The sequence below is a fragment of the Anas acuta genome, chromosome Z (assembly GCF_963932015.1).
Source record: "Anas acuta chromosome Z, bAnaAcu1.1, whole genome shotgun sequence".
NCBI lineage: Eukaryota > Metazoa > Chordata > Aves > Anseriformes > Anatidae > Anas > Anas acuta.
The window spans coordinates 76,118,001-76,130,668 of NC_089017.1; the positions used below are offsets into that span (position 1 = coordinate 76,118,001).

Below are 12,668 nucleotides of genomic sequence, written 5' to 3' on the forward strand. Positions count from 1 at the left end.
AAGCCTATACTCAAAGGAACATCTGAATAAAATTGAGACATCTGCAGTAAAGTTTTACCTTCTCCCTAGAATGTTTGAGATGAACTCAGTGTAACACTGTCTTCCAAGAAAAGACACAGTGATCAATGCAAGAGCACATCAGGCTCCCTTGGACAGGCCAATCAATGCAAGAAAGAACCTTGCCCAGGGCCTTATGCAAATAGGAGCACGTCCTGCAACCCAGGGAGGGAACATGCGCAATAGATCAATGGGATCTGAAAAACCTTACAGCTATATCAGCCTCAGACAGTAAATATATAATGATGAATCCCTCACGTTCGCCGTGAACTCTTAAACTAGGTTATTTTCAACAGCTGGTTTAAAAACCGGCTGGGGCTGTACACAGCAGCAGCGAAGAAGTAGAATAAGATTGTCTGGGGTTAATTTGGCCACGTTTTTTAAGACCGAGGAAACACAATCTACGTACTTTAACATTTGCAGAATGCTGAAAGTTGTGTGCCAGCCTTTGTGATTTGTCAGGGTATGGACGGAGTGGGGTTGTGGCTGGGGTTTTGTGTTGTTATTTTGATATTTTGATTTTTTCTAAAACCTTCTCAGTAAGTGCTCAGTGATGTAGAATAATAAAAAGGTTTATCATTTACAAGAACTACAATAACAAAGATCTAACATGCTAATCATCATTCTGTTGATTGAAATTTATTCTTGGAAAGACTATTATAATTTTTTTTTCTATCCTTAACTATTTAAGACTATACTTTAAAGGAATTGGAGAAAATACTAAGGCAAAGCAGCTGACAGTTGCAACACCAAAACTCAAAAACACCCCCAAACTGAAATAAAACTTGGTAAGGTATGCAAAGCTATATTCATGACCATGTAAGTTCACCAACTTGTCTTAGCAGGTGGTGACTTGGCACATCAAAATTACTGAAATAATTATTTTTCCTATGAACACCTCTGAAGTATGATTTCCTAAACATCTTTCATTATATGTTCCTGAGAAAAGTAGCGGGGAGAGAAAGGAGGAGGAAGAAGGAACAGGCAAAGTGCTTACGGAAACTTTTCACCTGGAATTCCTGGCTTTTGAAGATCACTAACTGCTCCTAACTTCACAGCACAGAGGTGTAATGCTCCTACCGAAAAGCTCCTGCCACCTCAGGATAAAATATAATCTAGGTATTGACAAGCAAATAAAACGGCCTGGCTTAATCACGCTTGTAAAAACCTCCTACTCTGTATTCTGACACTGCACAGGTGAGGTTTGCTATTACATTTAATTTATCTTGGAAAATAGAAAAGATAGGAAAATAATTAAACCATTTATTTTTCTTGCATTTGTGAGGAAAATTTACACTTGCATTTTGATACTTTGCATTAAAACCTCAGTGTAGATCTGTGGTGTTACAAGCACAATTTTCTCAATGAATATATGTGCAAAATCTACTTACATATTTTTACTTGATATCATATTCAAGTAAAGCCCTTAAATAGGATTATTTTAACATTTAAACACTGGTACTCATGCTATTATTAATATTAAAATACTTCACTAATATACTGAAAAGCTATGTAACGCATCTTCACTAGATTAAAGAAAGGAAAGTTCTGGGATAAAATGCAAATTCCAGGTGCTTCTTACAGTGCCATAGTTTGAGAGTTCCCTTCACTAGAAATATGTTTGGATTCCTTTTACTCCATGTGGATTTGCAATGCCTAATATTTTATTAACTTGCAGTTCCCTAGGTTGATCCACTAAACCCGGTCTTAAAGTCTTATAAAATCTCTACTGTTCCACACAAAAGCCATACATATACTTTTCAACATAATTAACATTTAAATTAACAGTAACACAATACACTTGTGTAGTCTAATTGGCATAAGATCTTGTCACGGAAATGGGAAAAGTATGAAATAACTGTAAGACATTTTCATTTTTCAATGCTTATTTTTCATTTAAAAAAAGGAATTTAAAAAAGCCTAATATTTCAGATAAAATCTAAACACATCACAAAAGCTGTCAAGGAATAATATATGCGATATTCCCACTTTCTCCATCATGTAAGCAAATCCAAAACTTATTAGTGTTCATACACACATTTAAAGACGTCTGCAATCCCTTCAGACTGTGATGTTGTATGTTGTATAATATTTACTACTAACCTGCTCTAAGCCCCAGCCTTCAGATACACAGAACAACCTACAGAGTTAAATAAAATTACAGTATTTTTCATATTGTATCTTCTGAAAAAAAAAAAAAAAGCAACAACACTGCTCTTGTTATTTGGGTCTTTAGTCAGACCAACGTGCAACCATTTTTAGGTGCAGAAACCACACCTACGTAAAGTGGTGTTCCAGAAACGTCACTTTCCTGTCCAGTGCACCTGCAGAGGATGAGGAAAATGGAAAGGTATATACCAAATGGGTAAAAAGTTGTATCTGGTGATAAGGTTTGGGACAGAAAACTGTCTCCAACTACAGGTGACGCATTTCCCACAGTCTGAAAGAGCTCTGGTGAGCACGAAATGATTCAGACACAAAACAACTGTATGGAGATGCACATCAAAAAATTACAATTAGCATCTATGCAAAGTTGGGGCAACCAGTGAGGAAATTAATGGAAATTAACGAGAACCTGGGTCTTGGGAGTTAACTATTCTGATCAGCGGCAGACTACACACATCTTGAAGAGATGGTTTCACCCACCCACGTTGGCTTTGACAGGCTCCAGGACTGGAGTTGGTACTCACAATTGAAAGGACAAGCCACATGTTCTCTGAATGTGGTACTGTGCTTTGGCTTTTTTTTTTTTTCTTTTTCTTTTAAGCTAGAATTTGAAATGAAAAATAAACTGACTGATAAGTAAGCTGTCTCACAGAATTTAAAACAGTTAAAACAATGGAGGAGAGGATACTGATACAAAGGAATTTATTGAGCCAGAAGGAAGTTTCTAGTCAGATATAGGGATAGATGCCAAATATGGTTTTATTTAACATCTTCATTAATGATCTGGAATTAATTAAATTTGCAGGTGACATTAAAGTGGGAGAAACTGCCAAGAGAAGTAAGGCATCAAAGAAATACAAAATGAGCTTCCAAGATTCATAGACTTGTAGCACAAAAGGGATCATTATGACAATCTAGTTTGTCTTCCTGCGTAGCAAGGGCCAGAATGGAGACAGATTTAATTTGGAAGAATGTGAGGTAGTATTGTTGGAAATAAAATCATCTACTAGACTCAATACCACTGGGGAAAGGGAAATTGAGGACACTAAAATACTGTATCCGTGAACATTAGCGGTTATGAAATTCAAAGCAACTTTGAAAAAAAAAAAATAAAATTGAGTAGTTTTGGCTGCATTGACCAAAATGTAGCACAGCAGAACAAAGGTGCTGAAGTTTGCCTTGAGCTAACTATAGTAACTACACTTAAAACATAGAGTTTAATTCTTAGCAAAAAGTGTTGACAAATAATATGGAATTCAGAGAGGAATACAAGAAAAAAAAAAAAAAAGGAAAAAAGAAAAAAGAAGACCTAGTTATATATCATTGGGCTACAACAGAAACAAGCGGATGCAAGTACAAGAACAATTGCTGAAGATCAGAAAGCTTTTCTTACCAGAATCTAAAAACAACTGCTCACTGTGTAGTGCACTGAATTTAAAATAATGCAAAGAATTTATGAAAATATAAAACTACTGAGATCATGTGGCTCTAAAAAAGTCACTGCAGGGAAACACAGAGAGTGCTTTGCCTTTGACCTCCAAATTACAGAGGACATAAACATGTACTTCCAAGTAAACGGATTTCCAAGTAACTCTTACTTTTACCCACCTCCAGTTCTTCATTCATTTTATAATTAGCATTCTAACTTTGGTGTCAAACTAGAAAATTAATATGAACAGGCCAATGAGATGTAAAGTAATGATGGGTGGTGCAGGCAATTAGTATTCAGTGTATCGTTTCAGGCCATGAAACACTGCCCTTCTCCTTTTGGAAGAAGCAGGGAAGGGGCACATGTACTGGTAGCCTGCAGACCATGGATTAAGCTGAGCGAAGCACGAGTTATTAAATTAGCAAATGATTAAGAGGAAGCAAAATGTAATGAGGCTGAGCAAGTTATCCAGAGTAAGGTAACGAGTAGGGATGAATATTCAAAACTTGAATCCTGCTCTGGAAGTGGCAGGACAGCCAGCTCTTGGGAAAGGGAGAGATGTTGATCCTTACAGCGATTCCCTACTGTCATCCAAGGCTGAGAGGGTCAGGAATGAACTAAGAAACTGGATGCCTACACTGGATTCCTAAACTCAACCAAAAACAAACAAACAAACAAAAAAGAACAGGAAAAAGGACAGAAAAACGACATGCAGCTACAGCACTGTGAACTGTGTGCCTCTACTTGGTAATCATTCATCATTCTTCTGCCTCTTCTGTTAGCCTTTCTCTAGACTGCAAGCTCTTCAGGACAAGGTGTGACTACATGTATGTGATTGCTACCACGATGCAAATGGATAACAAATGGTACCAAGTTAACTAACGATACCAGCGCAGAGTTGTCTTATTTAGGCTGAAAGAGGGGAACTGAACCGTTACCTACAATGTTTATCTGCTCTGTGTTAAAATGAGAAAAAAATATATAAAAAAAATATATAAAAATATATATAAAAAAATGAGAAAAAAATATATAAAAAATATATATATACATACACGTATTTGTATGCATATATCAGTAGCAACCAAACATCATAAGAAGTTGCCATCAATAAAGCAGGCAGTGATACTTCAATCCTTTTTGATAGATCTGTCATTCCACTTGCTCACTACTGTTAACCACTGACAAGTGAATCTGCAGTCCCTGCTGCAGGCTGAAATTTACACATTTAAAAAATCATTGTCAGAAATAAGTCTACTTCCAAAAACAGGTGAGGAGACAAAATTTTTTGTTTGTAAACAGTGGTGTTTATGGGGTTGATCTGGTTTTGGACCAAACTCAGAGCTTCCAGAGTTTGAAGCGGGAAATTTGGCCATGCAGTGAGCCTGGAGTCAGAGAGAGTCTCTGGGAAAATTAATCCAAAATAGGTCCAATTGTTTGCAGCTAAAAATACCCACCTGCACACACTTGCTTTCACAGGAACATAGACTCCTGGGTCAGACCAAGGCCCTGGTGTCCCAGCCAATTACTCTCACAATTCTTGTCCTATGTGGGTCAAGCTGGGTAGGAGTTTTGTCCCAGTCCTCTTGTTCCCAAATAGACCTTCCTGATCTAATGGTGAGAGACCTAATTCTACCCTAAATTTATTCATGGCCACTTTTAATCCATTTGTTCCTGTGCCAACATTGTTCTTTGGCTTAAATGTCTCTCCCTCCCTCCTGTTTACTCTCCTGATATATTTACAGAGTGCTATCAATCCCTCTAAGCTTTCCTTCGCTAGGCTAAACAAGCCATGCTTTTTTAAAGTCTCCTTTGGTAGCACAATACAGAACAGACTGAACCTACTTTTTGCAGAAGCTATCAAAGTTAATGTAAGTGCATTAGTAAATCACACCGTTCTTACTAAGACTGATAAGCCCAGAGGATGTTTCTATGACTGTGTTGATCCCAGTGGTCAAGGCAGGTAGGACATCTCCATGTGGCATTGCACCACTTCACATGAACATATTCTTCCTCTTTTCCCATAAAACGGGCTCTCCATCGCTCTGAGCATCCTGACACTTCTTCCCTCCATCTCTTCCATCCGGAATTAATCTTTCCGAACACGGGCAATTGGGATTGTCTCACATTATCTAAGATAAATCTCACCAGCATGCTGGCCAGCATTAATATTTCTCTTCCTCTGACAGAAACAGCAAACAAATCACAGGATCACATTTGCCTCTTTTATTGCTTTATCTGGTCATTCACTTACAGCTATTCCTGATCAAATCACAACTCCAAGGGCTTCCCATTTTTTGCTCTTTCCTATTGGTGCAATCACAGTTTATTTTCAAATTCAGATGACGAGCCAGTAAATATATCTCCAAGTTTGCCTTATTTCCTTTAATTTCTATTACTATAGAAATTCTGCTCCTGAAAACCAATGGTGACTTCACTAACTTATGTGATGAGCCAATTTCATTAGTGCATACTTATTTTTTGTGCCAGTGTCATAACGCAAACAAACAAACAAACAAACAAACAACAAAAAAGCCTCAAGGCCAAGCCTCAGTGACTCTGGGAGTAGCCCTAGTCTTGTCTAACTCTTTGTACACAACCCAGACTGTTTCTTGTTTTCCCTTTTCAGATGGACAAACACTTCTCCATGAAGCACAACAGAGTATAGCTAAAATAACTCAATAAAAATAACTCAAGATACTTATTTTAGTTTTATACTTAGTTTTGGGGCGTCCTAAGAAAGGCTGACCTGACCCATAAAGCTCATAACTAAAGCAGACAAGACAAAAAGATGAGACCTAAGGCAGGTACAGTTGCGTGAAATGATCTGTCTAAACACTGGACATACAACCCAAGTCCTCACAAACCCATAAGACAGGGCCCCATACTGCTTTCCTTAATTTCAGTTGACGTTCAACATTTAAAGAATCTCTGTTTTTCTTTTCTTTTCAATTTGAAGTTGATCTACAGAGCGTTAAACTACAGAGACATTTTGTTTTCCTTCCTCCGCTATAGATCTTGGTCACCAAGAAGTTTTGCTCCTCATCTCTGTTCTTCTCTCTCCCGTGCCTCTTACAGCCATCACAGATCATGTGTTATTCCTGCCACATATCAGGAGATCCATTTCAATTTAATAGGTCAGACAGGGGAATTAAGAGTTGCACATACACAATACCCAATCGATGCTTACCAGTTCTTGAGCCACATAAAACACAGTAAATAAATGAATAAATAAATACATTTATATACAAAAACTAAACTAAATGTAACAAATGATTCAATCTGAAATTTCAGAAAATCAAATTAATGAAAAGCTAATGACAGGTTCACAGCCAAATCATTAAGGTTCTTAAACATCATTTTGCCTGTGCCAGAATAGTGGTGCAGCCGCAGAGGCTTGAGGTAGTTCAGCAGGTGTCCGTTTATCATCGTTATCATTACGACATCTATTATCTCTAGCCAGGGTTAGGTCCTTGCTGTACTCAGCACAATGCAACAAAACAAAGTGGCAGTGTATTGAAGAGCACATCTCAAAATGATGGGGCTAAAATTGTTTTAAATGGACAAAATTGGCTGATTTTGATGGAATTAGCACACTACGGTGGGTCCCGTAATTTGAAAAGCATGTTTTAAGGGCACTCATTTTAACGAAGCTGCTTAAAAATACACACACACATACACAATTTTATCTACACCTCTGTGCAAATTGCCAACATATATGTCCAACATTTTAGCCAGCAAAGACTATAATGAATAGTCTCTCATTTATTCAAAGACAATGAGCCTACTTTCCTTCTTCTTCTTTAATTTTATCACATTCCCCCATACACTTTGTATTTTTAAAGTGAATGCTGTAAGCTGGAGATACCACTGTCAATTCTCACAATTTTGTCATGATTCCCGTGATATTAGGTGTTTCCTCAGAGATATTTAACTGCAATGATAGAGTTCCTGGTATACAAAAAAGGTACACTTTTGGTTCATTATGAAACCCATTAAAAGGCAAAGCCCAAGGTCTCAGGATTATATAAGGCAAAGAAGAGAAATATTCCAAAAAATCTTTTTTTTTTTTTCTTTTTTTTTTTAAATCTCATGATACTGAATACCCAACTGACAATTTTGAAAGCTTAGATTTAACAATTCTCATGACTCTGAAATGAGTAGTTGTCATGAGTGTCTTTTATAATCATGGGCATGGATGCTTTTAAATGTCACCCTGCATCCAAGGACCAGCCTTTCTTTCCACCTCTACAGGCAGGCAGTCCCCGATATTGTAATTAGATCTGCAGTGGATGGTCACAGGACTCAGGTAAGCAGTGGTGCACAAGATATCATTTCTCCTTCTGCGAGGGTCTTTCATGCAGGCAATGACAAGGGAAAACGTTCTTTTTTAAAGCAAAATAATTGTAAACCCACAAAATTTGGCAGAAAAACTCAAAGGAGGCGTTGTACCAGAAACTTATTTTCTGTAAACTAAATATAAAATTGACTCCATCAACTTGAAATTCTCACTTTCTGTTAAATTTCATAAAATTATTATAAGCTGGGAGTTGGGAAAGTTCCACAATTTACCATCAACTACAGCAAGCTGCTTCTGAAAATAAATCCCTCCCTACACTGGGTAAGGGATAACAGAAGTAAGAAGATGAGATGTGTTCATGAATCATGTTTTGAGATTTTCAAAATCAGTAATTAGCAGAACACAGTGACCCAACAACTATTTTTAGTGTTGTATATTTAAAAAGTAATTTATGTTTAGATATTATTAGATGCACATTTAATTTCAAACCACAGTTACACAAAGTTTTAATTACTAAATATTAAGATACATTTTAGCATATGGTTTATGATTAGCATTTGTAATTCAAGCTATAAACAATATAACTAATTACATTTATTGGTGGAACTTTAGTTCCCACACATGTTCAATCACTTTCAATTATTTCCCTAGTAATCTACGACTCAGTAAGGTACAGAAAATGTGTTCTTACATAGCAGTAACTGGATAACAGTTTCTGTGCATTCAAGTATGATGTTACAGATTTGCCCTGTTTTTCTTAACATCACACAGCCACAAACATGTAAAAATGCAGCCAGAAAAGCTGCAAATGCCAATTAAAATGTTAGATGTTGTGGCATGTATCTGAAAATTGTAGTCAAGTGTTATTGGCCAGTTTAGTAAGGGACTACAAGACATAGCTTGGTTTTTGTCGTGAGGTCAAATACAGAGCTGAGGCGAGGTTTGCCCACCAAAGACTTGCAAGGAATAAACATAAAATGCTTCTCCTTTTGTACCAACTTCACAGCTGCTACGTTGATGCTACAGCCACGAACAAGTCATTGCTTAATATCAGTTTTCTTCTCTGCTTAACACGAAGGTGCCAGGTTTGTATCCAGTGTCTTGCACCATGAAGAAATGATGAACCAGAAATCTCTGGTGATTAAGATGATTACAAACAATTGGGACAGCTCTAGCAGCACTGAGTGCACAAAATGAATTCAAAAGATATTCATTGAAAACCCAAGTGTTTTTTGACTTCTTTGCTTGTTTTCTTTTCCCCTGCGGGCACAATCAAATGCAAAGGGCCCAGGCAGAAACCTCCACTCCAAATTAAAGCCATATGCTTCACACTACTCCCCTGTAAGAGGAACGGAGTCAGAAGAAGCAGCTGTGCAAAGGGTCTCTGTGACTACTGTAACCTACACTTCTATGAAGCGATTGACCCCAAATCCTTGTGTAGCAAGTGTAGGGGCACCTCTATGGTGTAGCTGCTATATCACCCTCATCATCTACCACCCAACATACCACGAGAGAAAGTGAAGTGATCAAATACGCATTTGTGGTAAGACACTATGCCCATCAGCTGCTGCTTCTTTTTCTTTCTTTCTTTTTATCTTTTTTTCAGCTCTTTGCAATTACTAAATGCCATATGGATATAAAGTTGAGGAGAAAGGAAAGAATACAAAATAAAATTTTACAAACTAACACCCTAATAAAATACTTCAAGATTTATTTCACTTACATCTCATGCCTGCTTCAGTGTATGCACTATTTTATTAAACTGCTTTCAGTGGAACTCAGACTTCAAACTACTTCTACCAGAACCAGGTGTTAATATCCTTTGATTTTTTTTTTAAAACAATCAGGGTACATTAAATATACTTCTCAGATCTAGTTTTGCATGACAGATATGTGATGTGCCAATGGTTATATATTATATTCTTCCTCTCAGGCATGCATCTCCTGCAGAGATAGCAGACTACAGAAGCTGACCCTTACTGAGACCATCTTGTCTCTCTGACAAAGCTCCTTTTTAACTTCTTACTTACTGGTTACTTCCTGTGATGGATAAAAACTTTAGCTCAGCTTGTGATAATTTCACAGGCCCTGAGCACCCTGACCCTAGAAGCCCCAAGGTCAGAAGTCAAGTCTTGTTCTGAAACATCTGTGTGCTTCGTATTAAAGTAGAACAAAAGTGAAGAAATATCCACCAGTGTGACAAGAGAAACAGGCAAAATGGGAATGACACGTTGGTCATCTGTTACCCATGCCACCTCAAGCCATTGACTGAAATCTGATGGAAAAACTCTACCCGCCAGCTCTCCAAGCTGCCTTCAAATAAGCGCTTTGTTTGGGAAACGGTGAGAAAGGTCTCCAGTTGTTTTTTATTTCTGCCTTATGCTAAGTGAGTTTATCTGTAGGTGGCCAGGGACCCAAACAACACGGTTTTACAAAGTCTACAAAAATTCTGCTAACATTTTGTCTTTGAAATACAAGGCATACCACAACAACCTAGGTTGAAACACGTAGCAGATGAAAATCACAGCTTAAGATGGAGAAGACGACAGAACAGATACTCCCCTACCCTTCGTTGAATATGAGGAGCAACAGTCACACAACAATGCAACCAGTTTATAAACTATTTGTTGCCAGAGTTGTGGTTATGGAAGGAATTACTAATCTTCACTGGTCTGGTCTCTTTAAAAATTACTTTTTAGACAACTTATTGACCTGGTAATAAAATACCTGTGGAAAATGATCAGACTGATCTGTTCTGAACTGTTCTCAAGTTTCAAAACTATATGTATTATACATGTTTTAAAAATACTCTTCAGGAAGCACAGGGAAAATAATGTCCTTAATTTCAATAAATCAAAAGAGTTAATAAAAATCTAAAGTTTTTAGACTAATACTAGTATTACCGTTCTGGATTCTTCTTACCTAAAGCTACTTAGAGCACCACAAGAATAAAGCCTAAATGCTTATGCATACTTTTACTTAACTAAGGCATTGCTCTTCCATCCAGGTAGGAAACACTTTTACTAACTTTAAGGTAGACTAAACTAATATTTTAGATAAAAACTACATATATGTCAGCTGATTCTTGTCTGTAAAACTTCTTTGATGCATTTTCCACAACAAATAGAGCTTTCTTTTTTTCTATTTTAGTCTTCTTCAGAAAAACATATCCTGATTACACCAGCATTTTACAACTGAATGAGAACACTATAGCTATAGTCTTCTATAAAAGCATTATAAATTGAACAGGCAAATACTTTGTATACTAGGTAAAATGAACAAATTTGCCTTCTAGAAGGCCAAAAAGATTGACTAACTTGATCTTCAGTAGCCCCAAAATCAAGAGTAGGGAAGATCTTCACTGACCAGAGTTGAGCCTAGCTCAAATCACAGCAGGGTGTATCCAGAGTTACCTGAACTGAAAAAAAGTCGTTCAGGCAAATTCTGCACACATTTGTGGAAAAAACTACAAAACTGGGTAAACCCCAAATCTCCTCTCAAATTCAGAGCCAATCTACATACAAAAATGTGCAGGTGTTAGAGACAATTTAGATTTAAAATTATTCTTACTCATTCTCAGGCTTGACCTCCAGCATTTCTACCCGCAGACCAGAAACTGGGTGAGTGCTCCCTTTTTTACACAGTCCGAGAAAAGAGAATCCAATGAGTTTTGTTTTCCCACAGTCTTTTGGGTTAGTGGACATGTGGAACCATACTGTGGAACTCAGCAAGAGAGAAAAATACAGTGACCTTCCAGTTTCAGAGAAATCCTCACAGATCTGTATCTGACCACTGGTCAAAGTTAGTCCTAAATTTCTGCTTGAAGAAGGTGATCACAAAGAATTTTGAAAATCTGTGAAAGACTTCAGGAAAGAAGGCAATGGAAAGTCACACTTACCAACTGTACAAACGCAAGTCCACCATAACTGTGAGCAACAAAAAACACGTTCTCTGCTGCTGACTGGGAAATAAAATGGTCCCAAACATAAACTGCATGTTCTTCAGGAGATCCATTATCCTGCAGAAAAAAATTACATTTGTGACAATTACCTCTTAGAAACTGGCAATTCTGTCTAAAAGTTACATGTTCCTATATGTTAAAACGTGTTGGTAAAACAAGCCTCAAATTAATATACTCTAGTGACAAAAAATGAGTAAATTGATTTGTCTAAATAAAAGAAATTTAAGATTGCATTCTAAATATGGTAAAACAGTTGTTTTATTGTTGCTTATTTTAATAAATACAACGAAAATTATGCATCTGCAAAATTTTGTCTAAATACCATGATGGCAATTCAGCTAAACAGAGGCATTCAAAGAAATTATGAGCCACTGCTCTGGTTTTCATTCTTTTGACAACTCTTTGTCAAATATTTGCTCACTGATGGTTTGTTTAAAGTAGTTAAGTCTTAGTCTGATAAACAAATAAAAATGAGTAGGAACAATATAAATATGATTTCAGTCTTTAGATTTTTTTTTCATATTATGCTCCAATGGAAATCTGCCAAAGATTAAAACTATGGTATTTGCAACTACTCTTTTAAAAGCTAGTTTTATTTATTTTGCAACTGTAGACTATGAGACACAGGGCAGATAAACCACCTCCTGACTGCTTACACATTAGCTGTTGCTTTGGAGTCCCTGGTAGTTAGGGGAGTGTGTTTTTTTATTATTGAACTGTGAGATCCATTCAAACGGAGAGCCACTGAAGGCACTATA

General features: G+C 36.9%; 1 protein-coding gene across 5 annotated transcripts in view; it reads right to left on the minus strand.

The window, feature by feature from the left end:
* ARB2A (ARB2 cotranscriptional regulator A) overlaps positions 1-12,668 on the minus strand; it is a 250,954-nt gene that overhangs the window by 89,055 nt on the left and 149,231 nt on the right. For 4 of the 5 annotated variants that reach the window (XM_068666428.1, XM_068666427.1, XM_068666431.1 and 1 more), the window contains one exon: positions 11,848-11,967. The exons of the other annotated variant lie outside the window; for it this stretch is intronic. In XM_068666428.1, coding sequence (XP_068522529.1) covers positions 11,848-11,967 — 120 coding nt within the window. The remainder of the gene's footprint in view (positions 1-11,847; positions 11,968-12,668) is intronic. 5 annotated transcript variants of the gene reach the window in all.